Source organism: Mchenga conophoros, linkage group LG16 (genome assembly GCF_057382185.1).
Source record: "Mchenga conophoros isolate Kocher_MC1m ecotype Shallow Benthic linkage group LG16, M_conophoros_male_GT1.1, whole genome shotgun sequence".
In the NCBI taxonomy this organism is placed as follows: domain Eukaryota; kingdom Metazoa; phylum Chordata; class Actinopteri; order Cichliformes; family Cichlidae; genus Mchenga; species Mchenga conophoros.
In genome coordinates this window covers 31761824-31782434 of record NC_140541.1, presented here as the reverse complement: position 1 = coordinate 31782434, position 20611 = coordinate 31761824, and the positions used below count along the sequence as shown (strand labels likewise).

Sequence of the window (20611 nt, the reverse complement as noted above, 5' to 3'; positions counted from 1 at the left end):
GCAGGAAACACTTTGAGTCCATTCCAGCTCCTTTGGTGCAACTCAAAGTGACGACAGGTAACCTGGATACCTGCAGCTCATTCAGGTCGTCCAGCTGAAGGTTTCCTGTGTCTGACATAGTGCAGCAGATCTACTCCAGCCTGACTCTTTTTTTGTTATCTTTAAATTCCACCAAATACTTAGATGTTATTGTTTAAGTAAAACCAGTGAGCGTACTTGAAAAAAGCGTGGTTGTTACACACGTTCTGTTACTGAACTCTTTCAATTTCTATTTCAAATGTAATAAAGCAAATAAAATGGCATAAATTGGCTTGTTTCTCTCGGCTCTTCCGGCTTCCGGCTCTTTTTAGAGAACCGGCTCTTTTGGCTCGGCTCACTAAAAAGAGCCGGATCTTTCGGCTCCTAACCGGCTCTTCAGGTTGTTTTGTTGCTTTAATTAATTTATTATCAATAAAAATATGAAATTATGCACAAAAGGAATTACTAATGTAAAAAACATCGTGGTTTTATTTATCTATGTTTACATATAAATATATACGGTGGCCCCTCGTAAAAAAAAATGTGCGTCGATGCGTCATCACTTTCAAAACAGACATGGCGGCAGTGAGTAGCGGCAAAATGAGTGAGGCAGCCACAGTTGACTTAAATCACTCCACCCGAACACACAGTTCTACATTATGGGGATATTTTAACAGAAAAGGAAGTGATTCAGTCGTTTGCCGGCTTTGTAAGGTGGAAATGGCCTATCATAAAAGCACGACGGCTATGCACCAGCACCTCAAACAACGGCATCCAGGAGCAGCTTCTGCAAAGGATTAAATCTTTTAAATGTTTTGTTAACTTTTCCTTAATTGTATATATGTTTGCACATTTCATTTCTTGTTAAATGCTATCTGTAATATAAGATTGTACTACTACTACAACTTTATTTTGCAATTTTTTTATTAAAAGGTGTTCAAATGAAGAAATCTGTGCTTTTCATTGAGATATATAAATTAGTAAATGTGAAATTGCTATACAAGTCAAATAATGGGGAATTAATCGAATCAAATCAAAATAGAATCAGATTGAAAAATTAACTCATTCACTGCCATTGACGTCTATAGACGTCAATTGAAAAACTTACATTGACTGCCATTGACGTCTATAGACGTCAATTTCGTTTTTCAATGGGAGGGGCTAGAATACAACCTCAGGCAGCTTGTCAGTGAATTTTATTTTTTCATATATTTGTAAATAAATTGTTTTGATAAAACATAACCTTTCTCAGTGTTATTTCTGTTTTATAGAAGTGAAAAACTATTTTATATGTTAGAGGTGTCACAAAGCAAGAAATATTAGTGTCAAAGGCACTTTTCTGCTTGAAATGTATTTTTCACAAAAAGCTCGTTTTCTCCCTTTTTTTGGTCAAAACAGGCATTTTTGGTGGAACCCACCTCTCTTCTACAGCTGATTACTAACGAATGGAAAATGGTAGAAACAAGCTTTTTTTTTTGGATGAAAGAAGAGAGTCTGTTCTTCATTTTGGTAGGTTCAGCGTTTATATGATCATAACACACAGTTTTCTGTGGCTCTTCAAAAATGAGTAAAAATGCTCAAAAACCCTGGCAGTGGGGAGTTACCTGATTTGAAAATGGCTGGCAGTGAATGAGTTAATCGCTAGATTCATTGATTAGGAAAAGCCCAGCCCTAGCCCCTAGAGACAAATCATGTACAAAGCTCAACACTGCGCCTAGCATCCTGGAGTACTTCCGTTGTGTTTTGTACGTGTTTTGGAGTTTGTAGGTGTTTTGTCTCTAGGAGTCACCGTAAATATACTTTTATTTATTCACTCCACATAAAATGTAATAAATAAATAATATAATACAAAAACCAACTATTTACATTTCAACTTTTAACTAATTAAATTTTCAACTTTTTTTTTTAAACAAATGTAAAGGGAAACAACACAAAACACTGCAAACCACAACACAATGAAATATAAATTAAAATATGAAAACAAAAAGAACATGCATATTCTCTGTCATATGGACCTGCATGAATAAACTTTCTGAATCCTTTATCATCTGCAACTGAAAATAGTTGTGGATGATTACTATACCTTTCTAATGTGACGTTGTTGTCCCTGGCTCTCTTTCTCTGTCTCTCCCTCCGGCTGTGTTCCTGTGCTACTGCGAGTGTAACTACCGCCCCTCCCCCCCTTCCCTCGCGTGCAGAGTGAAGCGGAAAAGTGCGAGAGAGAGGGTGTCGTTCACTTCAAAGAGTCGGCTCTAAGAGCCGTTTCGTTCGCAACCGACACATCACTATTTGAAAAGACCAAAAATCATTATTTCCATACTGGGACAATATTAGGACATGGAGGGATTTCCATAAATTCTGGACTGTCACACACCCATAAAACATGTGCTCTGTTGTTTCCAAAGTTGTTTTACAAATATAACAGTTGTCTGACACAAATTTAAATCTTTCTCTCATAAATTCATTGGAGGGGTAAATATTTTTTGTATTTTTAAAATTGACTTCTTTAAGTTTGGGGGGGATTGGAAATTTCAAATATTAATATCATCAACGAGATCTCAGATTTGTTATAATCTTTAAAGATGAGTGAGTGTTTTGACCTACTTTGATATAAAGTGTTAACCAAATACCTCCTCAAAAAGTGATTATTGCATTTTTCATTAACCAAGTCAAGACCATCTAGTTTAATTGTATGTAAATTTGGAGTCGGTGTATTTGAAAAATTGTTCTTTATCGTATTGACAAGGTCTGTTGGGATATTCTGTGAAACCTTTTTATAGAGCTCGAACGAGCAACTCCTGTCACATTTCTCATTAAACCTGTTTAATTCAAGTATATCTCCATTTTCATCCATTATATGTGTCACAGACCAAATTTGTTTTGTCATCCATTCTTCCACAAACGTAGATTTCCCCCGATTCAATATCACCCTATTATTCCACAATGGACCGTTGTGGGGACTAAAGTTATTGAGATCCCTTCCCAGACGCCTTAACGCCCACTCACATCCAGGGCCATCTGACCTCAGGAATTCGCATGATAAGGTGGGGCCAGGTTTCACAATGAACACACCCGAAACTCTGGCTGATTGGGACCCACGCCCAGTTTCCCACCTTGGCTCAGGCGATTAGAGGATCATCAGGGGGTCCTTTTGTCCCTCTGTGGGGGGTTACTCCCACTAGGTTTATATCTGGGACTCTCCACCATTTGACCTTAGAACTGAAGAAGCTTCTCGGATGAGAGGTGAAACGTCTTCAAGCAACTTAAAGAAGTCCAGACGCTTTTCTTTGCAAGCTCCTTTGACTACGATGACCTGGATGACTGAGAACCTTCACAGACAGACTAAAGTTATGTTTAAACATTAATTTCCAATTTAACAAAACTTTGTGATGAAATTTGGAGAGTTTTATGGGCAGTTTAGAAATTTCAAAATCGCATACTAATAGGAATTGGATCCCCCCAACTCTGTTGAAAATAAGAGATGGTATCAAGAACCAGATCTCATTATCATTTTTTAAGAAAGATCAAGCCAATAAATCTTTAACATGCCATTCATTATTTCAAAATCTATTGCTCTTAAACCCCCCTCTTCATAGTCTTTTATCAAGTCCCTGTTACTTATATAGTGATGTTTATTTTTCTATATGAAATTAAAATTCACCTTATTGATGTCTTTTATAATCCTTGGTGGGATGGCTAGGGAATTAAGCTGGATAGATTAATCTGGACAAAGATTCAACCTTGGTTAACATTATCCTGCCGAACAACGTTAAATCTCTCTGTAGCCAATGGTTTAGAGTTTATTTTGCATTTGCCAATTGTATTCTGAATATTCTTTTCTTCACTATCAGCCATGCATTTAGTTAACCAAATTCCAAGATATTTGATTTCATTTTTGACAGGTATATCGTACAAAGAAGAGTGAGAACAATTGTGGATACTCATGAGTTCACATTTGTCCAGGTTCAGGCGTAGTCCAGAAGCATCAGAAAAGATCTTTATTGTAGCTAAGGCCAATGGAATTTGTTCTTTATTTTTTAGAAATATTGTTGTATCATCTGAAAGCTGACTTATTATTAATTTGTGGTTATTTATGTCTAATCCTTTGATGTTTGAGTTTATGACAGTAATAGCAAGTAGTTCAGTGGCTACAATGAATAAAAGAGGTGAGATGCTGCAGCCCTGCCTGATACTTCTCTCCACCCTGAACCTGGAACATGTGCCTTCTGGAAGAGAAACACAACTATTAATATCAGTGTATAACATAGTGATCATATGCAGAAATGCATCTCCAAACCCAAAATGGTTAAATGTCTTAATAATAAAAGTGTGTTCGATAGAATCAAATGCTTTATGGAAGTCCAAGAACAACATAAAATCATCATCCTCAATTAGGTAATTGTAATCGATAAGGTCCGAAACCAAGCGGATATTATTTTGGATCAACTGTCCTTTGAGAAATCCTGATTGTGTTGGGCTAATTATTTCAGAAATACCCGTTTTTAGTCTGGTTGCTAAAACTTTTGTAGTCCCTATTTAAGAGTGTTATAGGTCTTAGATTACTTAGTTTTTTCTTATCTTTTCCTGGTTTTGGAATTAATTTTATAACTCCTTCTTTCATTGTTGTCATAAGCTCCTTTTGATTAATACACACTGAATAATAGTAATTTTAAATCTTCCCAAAAGTGCTTATAGAAATTAGTTGTTATTCCATCTGGTCCCAGTGAGCGATCAGATGCCAAGCTCTTGATAGCAAAATCAAATTCTTCTATAGTTAGGTCTTCATCACAAATTTCTCTAAAATTATCATCAATTACTGAAATCCAAATACTGATTTTGTCAAAGAAGGAGGTGATAATTTGTTCTGAGTATGAAGACTTATAAAGGTTACTGTAAAAAGTAAATACTTCATTTGAAATGCTTTTAGGGTCTGTACATTCCTCTCCGTTGATTATTAGGTTACATACTGAATTATATTCTTGTTTACGTTTTTCTAGATTGCAAAAATAGGCAGTGTTCTTTTCACCCTCTTCTATCCACTTGGCTTTGGATCGCAAATAAGTGCCGTTGGCTCTATGAAGGTATATTTTGTCCAATTTAGATTGTAAGTTGTTAATTTTTCCTTTTTTTTCCTCAGTCCAGTTCAATTTGCCATAAAGATTCATAAGTTCTTTTACTACGTTTGATTCCCCTTCTTTCCTTTGTCTGTTTAACTTTTTACCGAATGTGACTGAGGTTTTTCTGATTCTAAATTTAAGATATTCCCATTTGAGTATCGGTGTATTGATGGCTTCGTCATTCTGGATATCTAAAATTATTATTTTTTAATAGAATTACAATACTCCTCATTTCTCAGCATCTGAGACTTAAATTTCCAATAATCCTTAAATGTGTTGTTTTGGTCTTTGCTTTATAATCTTAGCATAATGGTGCAATGGTCACTTATGGGGCCATTAGAGATAACTGTTTCCTTAACCTATTGTAAAATTGAGTTGGATACCAACCAATAATCAATACGTGACCTGCTTTGACCATTAGGTTTGTGCCAGGTGAATTGTTTGACATCTTTGTTTAAGTATCTCCATACATCTATTAATTTAGTATCATTAGCGAAAATTTCAAATATTGGGTTTTTATGTTCTCTTGAAAATTTTGAAGGCCATCTATCCAACCATTCATTCGGGAGTCACATTGAAATCACCTCCAACTACAATATAATCAGTGGGGAATTTGGTATTAAGTTCCTTTATAACTGTAGAAATTTGATACAAAAGGTTCTTATTCTCTTGATCATTGTTGAATCCATAAACATTGATCAAAATAATCAGAGTATTATCAGTATTTAACACACAGGCAACCCAATGTCCATCTTTGTCTGCCATATTGCACAAAAACCTACCAGGACATCTGTTGAAACAACCCCAGCAGACCTGTTTGTACCATGATTAAAAAATTTTTTTATCTGTTGTGACCAAAACTTCACATCAGATTCCTCAGAATGAGTTTCCTGGAGGAAAAAAAAACAATTTGCCTGTCGCCCCTTGCAGAACAGAAAACAGCTTTATGCTTAATTGAGTCTTTAAGTTCCCTTGTGTTAAAGGGAAAAAAAGAAATGTTAGTTTTCAATTGGAACACGGAACACATGAACAGCTTTAAAGAACAGGTTTAGGAGGTGGAGTAGGAAAGTCTTGAGGTAAAAGTCCCATCATCCGAAATGTTCCACTGTGTATTCCTTTTTTAGTCAGATGTCAGCCCGTACCTGGGTTTCTACCATTGACTGTAGAAAACACTCACTGGTTCAGACAGATGCCACTGCTCAGTCCGCCATCTCGCGAGCCTCCGTCAAGAAGAAGAAGAAGAGCTTCTGGTTTACATGTAAAGTCAACTGAGGACACTCCACACCAGTTGGTGGTGGTAATGCACCGTTTTGCTGTTTGCCAACCGCCAATAAACCCTATACAGAAAAAGAAGAAGTAACTGGAGGAGCGCGAGGAGCGCGACTGGGGGTCCCGCTAAACTTCACAAGTAGATTTGCATTGCGAAATCGCTTTCTGCCTGATTCGCGCGACCAAGTATCGCGACTGACGCAAAATAAAATACACGCTGCATTTTATGCATTCGTGCTTATCGCATCTGCCGCTCAAGTTGGAAAAAACCGGACCCCAGCTTCAAGTCGCGCCACGACAACCAATCAGGAACCTGGTGACGCGACGCTCTGGCCTAGTTCAAAGGGGCAGGTCCAGCCAAAGTCATTTGTTCTTCATTCAATATGTGGGAAAGGCTCATCAAGGCAGTAGCCAGCCACCCAGAGCTGTATGACATCAACTGTGCTTTCTACCGAGACAGGAATAAAAAGGACCTAGCTTGGAGAAAGATATGTAAAGATATAGGGCAACCTGGTAAGTTCATTAATTTCTCTTTTTAAATTTTTTCACTGACCCGGGGAAGCCGCGTCAAAGCTAGCAAGCCCGCCTACTGTCCCACTATTTCCCACTGATGTACAAATACCTTTCCGCTAACAAGAGAATGTGTTTATTCAGAGGACATCTGCAGGAGAAAGTGGAAGAGCCTCAGGGACACATACTCCAAGGAGAAGAGGGTAGTTAAGGAGAAGAGTAGTGGGTCTGCAGCAGTAAAGGGGAGGAAATGGAGGTTCTACACGGTCATGGGGTTTCTGGACCCCTTCCTCACCCCGCGGGAGACTAGCTGCAATATGGTGCGGACCCTGGAGAACATCCTTCCCGAGGACCAGAGACAGCCCGAAGAGGCAGCAGCGAAGTCCCAGTCAGAAGGTATGTTTACAATGAATTAATGTAGGCAGTTAATTTATGCATGTTCTCATATAGGTATATATAAATAATTTCCCCCAGGGATCAATAAAGTATTCTGATTCTGATGCTTCTGTCGCGTTCGGTGTGTGTGCTCTAGTGATGTGCGAATCATGAACGAATCGTTCAATACTCGAGAAGCACTTTACTGACTCGTGAATCATGATTCACAAACCCAACTGACTCATTCACTGACTCATCCCTGCTGCTGTTAGCAAACTAATTTCATTAGTACAAATATATCTAGCTTATAATAAAAATTGCGGGGGGGAAACAACTGCCAGTTTCTTAACAAAAACATTTCTGCTCTGAATTGTAAGAACAAACTCTGAGTAGAAGCATCGCTCTGCTAACATGCTAACAGAACATTTGAGTCACTCAGGCCCCCCCCCCCCCCCCTTTCCTGTGCTGAATCTTAGCATGAACAAATCGATGGCTGTGTCCCAATTCAGGGTCTGCATGCTTGAAGCATGCACACTATAAGTAGGAGAAGTGCGGAAGTGAGAGGCCTGTGAAATGGGCCGGTCTAGCCCTCTTTGCGCTGCTCAGGTTGCCTAGCAACCATGATACTAACTGCGAGAAACGTTACATACAGCATTGTGTGTCCTAAATGAAGGAGAAAAAATGTTTTGTTGGTCATTCATTTTTGTCATGACATCACTTTGATTAGTTGAATATCTGAGGCTAAGACCACAGGACTGTAAAACATGATAGTTGGGTTTCATTTCTGTACTGAACAGTCATTTCAAGATTAGTTAGTAAATAACAATTAGCTAATGTTGGTCATGAGACTAAAGTCATCTCACTGTGGTAATGTAAAAATAAAATATACAGGATATATTACAGCAGTGAGCTTGAACTCTGGGTCAAAGATTCAAGTTGCAGTTATTTATATTTCCTATCACCTTAAATCTTCACTCAAAGACAAGTATCTTTGACAGTGTATATATAGATGTGTTATACATAAGAGACAAATATTGTTCATTTAATATGTTGGCATTATTACATTTGGCTCAATGCTCACATATATGTGTAAAAAGGAAAATGTACAAGCTGTGAAAACTGTTTCTGATAGAATGAAGAGTAGACTGATATATTAAATATTCCTTTATTGGGTGAGAAAATCACACCTCGTCATAACTGCTTAAGTCATACAGAATAGATATCAGAGCCTTAAACAGGCTGACTTCTGCTAAATGGGTCAAACTGGGCAGAAAGTATACAAACACATAACATCCATATAGAATATGATGTAACACTATAGATCAACTTACCTCAGAATATATAAAGCATATAAACAATTACAACAATATGATGCAACAAACACAGCAGTGCTACTAATCCAAAATACTCAAAGCTTCATAGAACTGAAACAAACATTTATTTTTAGGTCCATTCTGCTGCTGATACATACTTTAGGTTTCTGAATATTAAACTTGTTTCAGTCGGTCTATTCTCTCCGTCTGTCAGCTGCTGCTGGCTCTTCCTCCTCCTCTTCCTCACACACTGCTGAGTTTATCCTGGTGGATCATCAGGGGTGCAAAGCCTCACAGATGATGTGCTTAACGAGTAAACCGTCAGCTCGTTCAAACACACGTTAAAGTCCGTTTGGCTCGACACCACCGAACAGAGGCAGCAATATAACATAGCTAACATTAACAGTGCGGTGAATCCTGCTTGTGCTGTGATATTCAGGACTGCAAACCGAGCAGCATCACGGACTTTCAGCTTGTTGTGTTTGTGGATACATGACTGACTTTAATTATCCATAAAATCATCACATTCTCTGTAAGATTAAGGTCAACTGTATGTGTGTATGTATGTGTGTGTGTGTAGAGGCTTTAAAACCAAGTAAACGCTGAAAGTACAAACATCACTAATGTCACATAACTTTGCCGACCTGTGGCCAACAGTAATGTTTTAATGTTCTTCATTATTAAACATTTGCACATATATAAGTGACATGATATTCTGTACTTACTTTTGACAGTTCACTCTTCGGCCGCTCCCTTCTGCCGTATTTTGCGGCAAAATTATCCACACCCACCGCCGTGCTATGAATTGTGGGATATATGGGACCACGAAGCGTGCACCGGACCACGCTTGATATTTGGGGAAATCGATGGTGCATTTGGAGTATGCATTTGAAGTACACTTCAAATTGGGACAGCCGTCGTCGCGTGGCGGTGACATAATCGCACTCAAAATGCGTACTTCAAGCGTGCGGTCCCTTAATTGGGACACAGCCATTCACTCACCCTCTCCCTTGTGGCTCACAGCTTCTTCTTCTTGGTTGGCCACCAATGTTAAGGCGCATTACCGCCCCCTGGCTCACAGCTCTGTGGACATTTAGATGAGAAAATATATATTTGACACATCTGAGGAAAATACTAATAATATAAAAATACATGTTCCCTTTAGAAATCTTAATTTTTTTTAATGCTTTATAAAAATAGTTGCTTATGGATATATATGAAAAGAGAAACAAATTAAGTTTGAGTGAAAATGTAAAAACTTTTGCACTCTCTAGGCAACTGACTCAAAAAATCCGATTCATCTTGGTGAGTGACTCATTCAAACTCGATTCAGTAAGAAGAATCGCATTTATCGCATTTGCACTACTATTCTTATTGTGTATATCTTATTTATCTGTTCCTCTGGCTCTCCTGCTACTTTGAGCATGTACATGACAAAAGAATTTCCCTCGGGATAAATAAAGTTATTCTTATTTACCATAACAAGTATGCACCGTTAGGCACTCTCACGACTGCATGTGTCTCGTGTTTTCTCCAGTGTCTGATGTGGAGAGGAGGACCAGGTCTCTGCGGACACAGTACGGGAGGGTGCTGTATCACCCGGAGAAGCTGAGCGCTGGAGAGCAGGAGAAGCTGAGCGCTGGAGAGCAGGAGAAGCTGAGCGCTGGAGAGCAGGAGAAGCTGAGCGCTGGAGAGCAGGAGAAGCTGTGCGCTGGAGAGCAGGAGAAGCTGTGCGCTGGAGAGCAGGAGAAGCTGTGCGCTGGAGAGCAGGAGAAGCTGTGCGCTGGACAGCAGGAGAAGCTGAGGGAGAAACTCTGTTTCTTGAGGCCTTACATAGTTCGCAGGAAAGGATATTCATCTCTGGTAAGTCTGCAAAGAGAAAAATACATTTCCTAAATATTAAAGAAGGTCCTTATCACAGTTTAAAGAAATAACAACATCAATCGGTGAGAAAATTGGGGGGGGAGACGTTAAAGTTGCAGCAGCAAGTCCTTTATATTTAGAATAACTCAGAGGGCTGTGTCTAATGTGAAATTTTTGGAAGACTTCATGAGAATGATCAAGCATTTTTTTAGCATTTTACATTTTTGCCTTTAAATGTTTTAATATAGTTTTAAGGACTTTAACTGAAACATAGTCAACAGCAAAACTGATAAATGCAGCAGACGACCTCCCGCTGCATTGAACAGCAAATGAACATCGAAACCGGATAGTTTCTCAGATGGTGGAGCGCAAATATTCAATTCAAAATAAGTACTTAAGTTGTTCTGGGTCTGATGTGTTTGCAAAGCCATTTTATTTCTTTTAATATTAGAAAGAAACAACAAGATTCAGACTACCCTCTATGAGCAAGCACTTGGTGACAGTGGGGAGGAAATTGTCCTTTTTAACTGGAAGAACTAGGCTAAGGGAGGGGAGAGGGAGCTGGCTGAGGAGAAGGAGACAGGACAAAAGACGCACTGTGAAAGAGTGCCAGATATTAATAATAATTAATGTTTAAATTCAAGGAGTTTTGAGGACATCCTGATAATAATGAGTCAAAATAGTAATGCCTGTAAGAATTAAATAATTGAACTAGTTTTTCAGGGTCAGATATAAAAACAATTTTGCAGCTTGTTCTTCTTCTCTCAAACGACTCATTTTCTGAAAGGCTGCTTGCAGGTAGGAAGAGGAAATTCTTTTCAACAAATCTGGCAGAAGAACGCTACCCAGGAGGGTTCGTTCCCAGTAGGCAGATGCTAGCAAGTCTACACGGCTTTGAATCATGAAACTTTGTGCAGAGGTTTTCACACAAGTCTCAGTTAGAGGTAATCAATGGTGCTGGGTATCGTCACTGATTTCTAGAATCAATCCGATTCACAAGGTCTCGAATCGAGGAATCGGGGGAAAATTTGCCCCAGTCAGAAATATTACAATTCAGATCATGCATCTGTACATTTCCATATTTTTATTTCTGTAAAAAGAAAGATGACACTTGCGAGACTTTATCAAAGGTGTAAGCATCATAGAAGATGCCTTTGTGTCAAAGTAACTGAGGATAAAACACAGAAAAACGTGAAGGCGACTTTCCTGGCCTGGGATTTTATAAAAATATTCTGTGTGCAGTAGATCAAAAACGAAAGAAAACCATTAATCAACATATGAACATTGCCTGATGCTGCTGAAGTGAAACAGAGCAAAGTTACAGAGGTTTTATTAGAGACATAGCTAAGAGTTTTGCAATTTTGCATAATTTTAAAAAGTTTAAACTTCAGTAGCCTATTGAACAGCATAAAAGGAGGATACAGCTGGACAGCTCGGACTGATAGCCTGCTCCATAGCGACTGACGCTGTCATCATCACAGGGTAGCTTTATCTATATATCTATAAATCCTCTAAACTGCATGTTTTTTTTTGTTTGTTTGTTTTGTTTGCAGGCGGACAACTTTGTGGATCATAATGAGAAGGATGAAGAGGAGTTGAAGACTGAGGGGAACATTGATCAGGAGATGGGCAGCTCAGTAAGCAGCCAGCTGGATGCAGATGGAGGTGGCCAAGACTTGGATGAGCCCCAGTCTATGGACTCTGCCCCGAGCTTCGCCCCACTTCAGTGTCCACAGCCTCGGGTCACAGAGGTCGTGTCTCTGAGTTGTCCGCATCATCGCGATGAAGACAATCAACCTGTTAAAACGGCACCCAAACACGACGTCCTCAACCAGTTTGCTGAGGTCATGCTGGCTGACATGCGGCAGGTTGAAGACCCTGTGCTGCTTATGAGGCTCCGCAGAGACATCACTGACCTGGTGTTCAAAGCGGTGGAGGAGGACATGCGGAGGCGGTGTGTTCAAGCGCCATCCTCAGTGACTGGGAATGGCACGCAAAGCTGCTGCAATCCTCTGCAGCTGTATTCAAACATCTCCTGGAGCCAGAGGCTTCTGAGGAAGAGGAGGAACAAAGGGCATAGGACTGGAAGCAGGTCGCAGAGGCGGGAGGAGAATAGGAGGGTGTCCAGGAGTCAGTTAGCACCACCTGTCGATCCAGGGCAGTCAGCAGAGGGGTTGAGCGCAAACGGGCCTCAGGTTATTCTTCAGGTGTTTGAGATTAAAAAAGATGGGGAGCCAGATTTAGTAAAGATTGAAGATGAGCCTTTAGCCATGGACTGACTTGAGAGTCTGTCGGGGCAAGATGAGCAGGGTTTGGAGGGATGGAAGAGAAGGCTGTCATTTTTTTTCTAGTTTTTCTTTTATTTTTGGATCTTTCACCTCAGGGCCACCATAGCTAGAATTTAAACTAAAGACACATCTCTGCCTTTGCAAAGTAAATGTTTATAAGCCTGTAGTTGAACTTTTGGATGGTCTTCATTCAGAAAACTGAATAAGATGAGGAAATTAGCTTTAAACACAAGGCAGCTCTCTTTGTTACCCAGCTAAAAGAAGAAAAAAAAACTTGTCTGAATCTTGTTTGGATTTTCTGTTGTGAATAAAGAATCTCTTGTTTTCAGCCTTGTTGGCCCTTTTCTTTATGGATTAGTAACCTGTCCAGCTCTAAACACAGCTGTGATGGATTTATGAGGAAATATTTGCAGTTTCCCCCCCTGTCCTGCAGATGGAAGCATGGAAACCCACCACAGACCCTTTCCCAAAAATTCAAATATCATGGAAAAGTTTATTTCCATAATTCTATTCAAAACATTAAACTTTCATAGATTATAGATTCAGAGCCCACAACTTAAATGATTTCAAGTACTTCAAGTAGTGTTTATTTGTACATAATTTGGGCTTCCAGCTCATAAAACCCACGAAAACAGGATTTCAAAAAATTTGAATGCTGTGAAGACCTCACCATTAACGTCTCATTTTTTGCAGGAAAAAAAAAAGTGACTGAGTGAAGCGATTTAATGACACCTGGGGAAACCTGTGCAGGTGCTTTCAGGTTAGTAGATGAGTTATGTGTGAAACTCCGTTTAAAACATTCATGCCCTGTAAAATTTGGGCTGATGTCTTCACAGTATTCTAATTTTTTGAAATCCTGTTTTTGTGGGTTTTATGAGCTGGAAGCCCAAATTATGTACAAATAAGCACTTGAAATCGTTTAAGTTGTGGGCCCTGAATCTATAATCTATGAAAGTTTATTGTTTTGAATAGAATTATGGAAATAACCAAACTCTTCCATGATATCCTAATTATTTGGAAAGGATCTGTAAGTCACAGCTCCTCCTGAACTAACAGGACTGCAAATTAAACCCCAAATTTATGCTTATACTTTTTAAAAAGGCAAATTTCTACCTTAATCCTAAAACAGTATTTCAAGACTAATTTATTATTCCAGCATTTCCACCCTGCAAAATTAACATTAAAGAAATTTAATTTTTAAAATGTATTTATTTATTTTTTCTTAATAGCGTCTTCAGTCATTTGTGCATACATTCATTTCCATCAATGTATGCAAACTTCCTACCACAAAAGAATATATCTTATTTGTTTATTTAAAAATAAATAATAAAATCAATTAAAAATTGTAAAAACAAAAAAAAAAATGAGAAAACGGGGAAAAAAGTTTTTGGTGATTTATAAGTAAAGCTTGCTGATAATGTGTTTTAGTACCCTAACTGTAGTGCCTTAAATGTTTCATATTATTTAATGATTATTACTCCACACTTCAGTGTTGATTATCTTTATTTCATTATTTTTCCCGTGTTCAGGTGTCTTTTCTTTTAGGCATTATCTCGGTTGTTTTCACAGCACGCGGGGTCCTTTTTGATTTTCAGTCAGGCGCTGCGGGCCGCTATCTGTCTCTGTTCCACTGAGGGGTCCTGAGCGTCATTCACATACACACGTGTGCGCCGTGTTCTCGGTAACCATGGCGGACCTCCAGATGAAGCTTCTCCGAAAGAAGATCCAGAAGCGAAACGAGAAGGACAGAGAGCGCAAATTGCAGAAGAAGAAGCGGGAAGACGAAGTAACAGGAGAAGATGGAGAAGAAGGAGAAGATGGTGAGTGTTTGATGGCTAGGAAAACGCTGATGTCGCAGGCTAAGCTAACAGGTAGCGCTCTTCCCTGGTCCGTTTCTAACTTTTTTTACTCTTCTAAGGTTTAAATCTGAGTTTGGGTTCACTGTAGCTGCGCATGCAGGTATATTTTCTCTGCTACACAACTGCATGCGCATTTCGCCGCATACTAGCTCAAAAGATTAGTATACAAAACAATTTAGTGCTAACCAGGCTTCCAGAGTTTTCCTTTGGGGTTTATTAGCAACAAACTTTGATCATACTTCCAGTGAGTCTGACGGTGAGCTCAAACGGCCTCCAGGAGGAGGTACCCAGAGAGCTAAAGAAGAAACAGAAGAAGAAGAAGAATCAGGAGGAGGAAGAGGGACCAGTGGAAGGGACCAGCACAGAGGAAACTCAGATGAAGAAGAAAGCGAAAAGGAAGCAGCTGGCTGAGGGTGCTGAACCTCCAGGTAAAAACAGAGCCCTTTATACGGGTAACACACTCAAGTTTACTTTGTTGGTGCTTCGGTTAATGTCCGTGTTCTGATTGAAGCCGTGAAAAAGAGCAAAACTGCAAAAGAAGAAGAAAATGGGGAGGAGGACACGGAGGAGGAAGAAGTAGCAGATGACAATGGAGATGCAGCTGCTGACAAACCACAAGAAGAGGAGGAAGATGAGCCTGAGCTGCCGTGTGGACTCACAGGTACTGAGTGAATCAGGTTAATTGCATATGAGGCGGTTAACAGGAGAGGCCGGCTCTGCCGTGCTGCCTTCATGTGTTGCCCGGTCGCTGCTTCCATCATGAGCCGGGTGTCAGCTGAGGCATACAGAAACTCTTACGGTGGTCTTTGTGGGCGGCGTCTTTAGTGACGCCTCTGACAGGAACGACTGTAAGGACACGCTGAATCAAACCGTATCTCTGCTCTGTTTATAATACACACTGGACACTTCCTTACACCTGTTCAGCTTGGGCTTGCTGATATGGAAGAAAAATTGTATCACAATTTTTACATCTTAGTCAATAACTATATCACAATATTATAATATAATAATATAATAATTCAAATCACTAAAACAACTGTCAAGCTTAAAGATTCCTTTTTGCTCCCAAGTGAAGTTGAGGTTACTCTTGACTTGAATATTATTTATTTTCTACTGGAAAATGATAAATGTACTGTAAATGTGTTTTCAAATAAAATAAACAGTATTTATAAGAAACTAAAATCTTAATTCTGACCAGTCAAAAGCTTCAAGATTTATAGAAGAACACAAACAGAAGAGAAAATAATTTTTTCTTTGGTCAGTTTCAAGTGAATAGTAAATGGCCTGCATTTGTATAGCGCTTTACTCAGTCCCTAAGGACCCCAAAGCGCTTTACACTACATTCAGTCATTCACCCATTCACACACTGGCAATGGCAAGCTACATTGTAGCCACAGCTGCCCTGGGGCGCACTGACAGAGGCGAGGCTGCCGGACACTGGCGCCACCGGGCCCTCTGACCACCACCAGTAGGCAAACATGGGGTTAGTATCTTGCCCAAGGATAATAATAGAGATATTAATTATTAAATGATAATAAAAAAAAAAATCTGCAAGGTCTTTCATTCGTACAGGGTAAAACAGCTTTAACTTGTTGGGAAACAATTTAAATCATTAGGCGGCAAACATTGTGTATTTGTAAATAAACAGATCAGCTCCTGGTGGAGATCCACTCCTGCCTTGTTCTGCATGTCAATCTGTTTTTTAAGGACTGAGCGTAGATTCTGGATCAGACTATGTTAATCTAATGACCTCTGAGTCACTTTGCCTTGTGACATGGGGCACCGTAATGCTGGAAATTGCACAGAATGTCACCAAATTGCTCCTGGATCACTGGAAGAAGTTGATCTTTGAGACTGTTTCTAGTCTGGTCAGTCAGCAAAACCTCACAACTGCTTTTATCTTATGTCTTTTTATGATGACATTCAAGTATTGTACTAAATACATTCATGGCAGAAGCACTATAAACCTGTGCATAATCAAACCATGATGTAATATGAAAAATCCACAATTCTCCGTCTGTTTCAGGGGCGTTCGAGGACACATCCTTTGCCTCTCTCGCCAGTATAGTTAGCGAGAACACGCTGAAGGGAGTGAAGGGCATGGGCTTCGAGCACATGACCGAGATCCAGCACAAAAGCATCCGCCCTCTGCTGGAGGGAAGGTGGGTTGGTTGTCCACTTAGACTCTGAGCTGCTCAGCCGAGGCGGCGGAATAACATGAAATCGTTTGCTCCACTCTGCAGGGATGTCCTGGCTGCGGCAAAGACAGGCAGCGGTAAAACTCTGGCCTTCCTCATTCCGTGCATCGAGCTCATCTACAAACTCAAGTTCATGCCCAGGAATGGTGAGCTGCCGTCTGAGTCTCCTCGTCTCCTGCTTAGCTTCATCCTCCTCTTTCTCACTCGCTAACTCTGTAACTGCTCTCTTTCATCTCAGGCACCGGCGTCATCATCCTGTCTCCTACACGCGAGCTGGCCATGCAGACCTACGGCGTGCTGAAGGAGCTGATGACGCACCACGTGCACACTTACGGTCTGATCATGGGAGGGAGCAACCGCTCAGCTGAGGCCCAGAAGCTCGCCAACGGTGTCAACATCGTGGTAGCCACACCCGGACGCCTGCTGGACCACCTGCAGGTGAGCAGAAACAAAGTTCTCTGTTCTTCATTCTCATTTTTAATACTTTAAGAAGAACACCGTCTGAGTGGCTTGTTCCACATCTACAGAACACGTCCGGCTTCATGTACAAGAACCTGCAGTGTCTGATTATCGACGAGGCCGACCGGATCCTGGAGGTGGGCTTCGAGGAGGAGCTAAAGCAGATCATCAAACTGCTGCCGAGTATGTATCAGTGAAAGTATCAATAAACCCAATAGTGAGAAATTTATGAACATTGATTTAGTTGATGATTTGGCACAAAAAACTTTTAGTTCTTTGAAGAAGCATTTTGATTTCCAAAGCAGCAAAGTAAAACCAACTCATGAGCATTTTTGTTCAGTCTAAACGTATTTAAATCATGGACCTTAGTGACATCAAACACTGTGGAATCAGTCCAGTTAAAAAAAAATGTTTCAGGTAGAGCCAATAATGTGTCATCGTGACCTTTTGGCGTAACACCAATCGTAGTTTTGAGAGAGAGGTGCTGCTTCTTTTTACTCTGACTCTAAAAGAGGAAGTGAATCACATGTAAATAAAGAGAAATGTGGGGTTTCCTGTTTTTGTATTTAAAAAACTGACCACTAACCTGTGACATGAAGCAGCTTCCTGTTTTATAAAGACTTGTATTGTAAATGTTTTATTCTCATTTCTTTGATGTGCCTTGGCTTTCTCTGAAACAGTAAATGAGCTCTCCACTGCCCTAAGCGCGTGCTTTTAGTTTAATTCATTTTTAATTCAGCAAAAAAATTCCGAACATCGTCACAACCCTCAAACATCTGTCATTGGCTTTGAAGAGCTGAAAAAACCTGACCAGTGTTACCAGGATTAGCTGATCTTGGATCAAATCCTAACCCTGAGTGTAAAATATCCTGAGAGAGTCCTTAAAACTCCAGGTGTTGTTAAACCCTCTCACCTGTTCTGTTTACTTTCTCTCTTTGATGTTTCTCAGAGCGGAGGCAGACGATGCTGTTTTCAGCCACTCAGACAAGGAAGGTGGAGGACTTGGCTCGCATCTCCCTGAAAAAGGAGCCCTTGTATGTCGGGGTGGACGACAACAAAGACAAGGCCACAGTTGACGGCCTCGAGCAGGTACTCAGTCATAAACTGTTGCATACAGGCCAAATCCAAAGAAGCCAGTTTCCCTTTCATCCTTTTTACTGAAATCCTTTCAGTATTTCATGAAATCACATCAGTTTTACTAGATGGTCTGAAATCACAGAAACGGCTAGAACTCTGTCTTCTTTCTCGTTGCTGATGCAGTGATCTCTCTCTCTCCTGTTTCAGGGCTATGTGGTGTGTCCATCAGAGAAGCGCTTCCTGCTGCTTTTCACCTTCCTGAAGAAGAACCGCAAGAAGAAGCTGATGGTCTTCTTCTCTTCCTGCATGTCTGTGAAATTCCACTATGAACTGCTCAACTACATCGACCTGCCCGTCATGGCCATCCACGTAAGTTCTCCAGACGCAGCTTACATGAATCTTATCTAAATATACAAGTGGTCAAAAAAACTGAGCCTCTAAAAGTTAAAGTTCTTTGGTTGTACCTGTGAAAAATAAGTTGGCTGATGTTAGAAGCAAATGGTTTTTCTTTTGTTTTATTTTATCCTTTGATATTTGAAGGGTGACGGTGAGCAGATGTTGACCTGCAGCTGCAGCTGTTCTGAGCGTTCCTTTGCTTTGTATCATTTCGCAGGGCAAACAAAAGCAGACCAAACGTACCACCACCTTCTTCCAGTTCTGCAACGCTGACTCCGGCATCCTGCTGTGCACAGACGTGGCAGCTCGAGGGCTGGACATCCCCGAGGTGGACTGGATCGTGCAGTACGACCCTCCAGATGACCCCAAGGTCAATAAGTTTTTGGGGTTTTTTTTATTGCATATGCAGCATTAGTTTGTCATGTTAAATTATTGAGTTTGATCAAAAATTCCCAGAACAGGACTAATCTTAAGGTTGATTTTTCTCCCACAGGAGTACATCCACAGGGTGGGTCGGACTGCCAGAGGCATCGATGGTCGAGGCCACGCCCTCCTCATCCTGCGGCCAGAAGAACTCGGCTTCCTGCGGTTCCTCAAACAGGCCAAGGTGAGCTGACCACCTGCCTGGTCATTTCAGTTGTACGAACACATACAGACTTTTAAGCAGGATTTGCCTTTAAATTTTACATCACATATAGTTTTATAGTCACTGTTGAAGGTTTTGTATCTAAGTCCTCCCACTGTGCTGTGGTGTCCCACAGGGCTCTGATTTGGGGACCTCCTGTTTTAATGTTTTTAATGGAAAAAATAGGACATGCCAATGAAAAGATATTCATAGACACTGATTGTCCCTTTTTTGTGTTGATTAGTTTTCTTTAAAGTCTGCATTATCTGCTTTATCTCATCTAGGTCCCACTGAGTGAGTTTGAATTTTCCTGGAGTAAAATCTCCGACATCCAGTCTCAGGTGAGAATTAACGTGCGGTTTACACTCAGCAATGCCTCAGATAGCAAAGGCAGTTTTGTGACTTGAACTCTGTCCTCCCTCAGCTGGAGAAACTTATCGAAAAGAACTACTACCTCCACAAGTCTGCCCAGGAGGCCTACAAGTCCTACGTGAGGGCTTATGATTCCCACTCGCTCAAACAGATCTACAACATCAACACCCTGAACCTCCCCATGGTGGCGCTCTCATTTGGATTCAAAGTTCCTCCATATGTTGATCTCAGTATCCTTTGCTGCTTGTTTTTATTCATTATGCTTGAAAACATCTGAATGTTACAGAATTGCACGTTCATGTAAAAGGTTGTAGCTCTCCAATAGAGAGGATCATTTTTAAAAAGAAAGATGTTCTCCTTAATTAAATGTTTCTCTTCAGACGTGCACAGCAGTAAAGGAGCCAAGCTGCAGAAGCGAGGTGGCGGCGGTGGTTTTGGATACCAGAAGTCCAAAAACGTGCAGAAATCGAAAATTTTCAAACACGTGAACAAAGGAAAGAGCGACCGAAGGCAGTTCTCCCGCTGAGCCTTGGATCCTCCCCCTCCTACTTTAATCCCATGAACTTCCTGCTTCAGAGCAGTCGGACTAACCCTTCTCCCTCAGACGTCTTTTATCAGTTTTCATGCTGAAACATTGTTTAAAGATATTTTTGTAAATGTTCACATTTAATCCCTGTATCGGCTATCAATTGTCCTTTCTTTCTTGTATTTGCAGCAAATTAAACCTCTAACAGATTAGTGTGTTTTGCTCATATCATTCTTTTTGTTAGTGCAAAAAAGCACCCGGCTGCAGGTTGATCAACCCAAACGTCCCAGAAAGACAGATGAACTGAAATTTCTGCAGGATAAAAACCTGTCACTCCTGCTGTTCC

At 40.3% G+C, this 20611-nt stretch overlaps 2 protein-coding genes across 2 annotated transcripts; both read left to right on the top strand.

Annotated features, from left to right (window-relative positions):
* The first annotated feature begins 6359 nt into the window (after positions 1-6359).
* LOC146557095 (uncharacterized) lies at positions 6360-13070 on the top strand. The gene is made up of 4 exons (XM_085249026.1): positions 6360-6917; positions 7059-7310; positions 10140-10465; positions 12019-13070. Exons 1-4 carry the CDS (start codon positions 6788-6790, stop codon positions 12742-12744), a joined length of 1434 nt encoding a protein of 477 aa, XP_085105152.1. The 5' UTR covers positions 6360-6787; the 3' UTR covers positions 12745-13070.
* A 1323-nt stretch (positions 13071-14393) lies between these two features.
* ddx18 (DEAD (Asp-Glu-Ala-Asp) box polypeptide 18) lies at positions 14394-20475 on the top strand. Its single transcript, XM_085248962.1, has 14 exons — positions 14394-14573; positions 14858-15040; positions 15124-15273; positions 16639-16774; positions 16856-16956; positions 17049-17248; positions 17338-17452; positions 18219-18358; positions 18554-18715; positions 18960-19112; positions 19236-19349; positions 19652-19708; positions 19792-19969; positions 20120-20475. The coding sequence occupies exons 1-14, from the start codon at positions 14441-14443 to the stop codon at positions 20263-20265; spliced, it is 1968 nt and encodes a 655-aa protein (XP_085105088.1). The 5' UTR covers positions 14394-14440; the 3' UTR covers positions 20266-20475.
* The last annotated feature ends 136 nt before the right edge of the window (positions 20476-20611 follow it).

Coding starts and splice junctions, on each gene's coding strand:
- LOC146557095 (XM_085249026.1), top strand. CDS start 6,788: ATGTGGGAAAGGCTCATCAAGGCAGTAGCCAGCCACCCAGAGCTGTAT. Junction 7,311..10,139: donor AGCGAAGTCCCAGTCAGAAG/GTATGTTTACAA, acceptor TGTTTTCTCCAG/TGTCTGATGTGGAGAGGAGG. Junction 10,466..12,018: donor GGAAAGGATATTCATCTCTG/GTAAGTCTGCAA, acceptor TTTTGTTTGCAG/GCGGACAACTTTGTGGATCA.
- ddx18 (XM_085248962.1), top strand. CDS start 14,441: ATGGCGGACCTCCAGATGAAGCTTCTCCGAAAGAAGATCCAGAAGCGA. Junction 15,274..16,638: donor GCTGCCGTGTGGACTCACAG/GTACTGAGTGAA, acceptor CGTCTGTTTCAG/GGGCGTTCGAGGACACATCC. Junction 19,709..19,791: donor TCTCCGACATCCAGTCTCAG/GTGAGAATTAAC, acceptor GTCCTCCCTCAG/CTGGAGAAACTTATCGAAAA.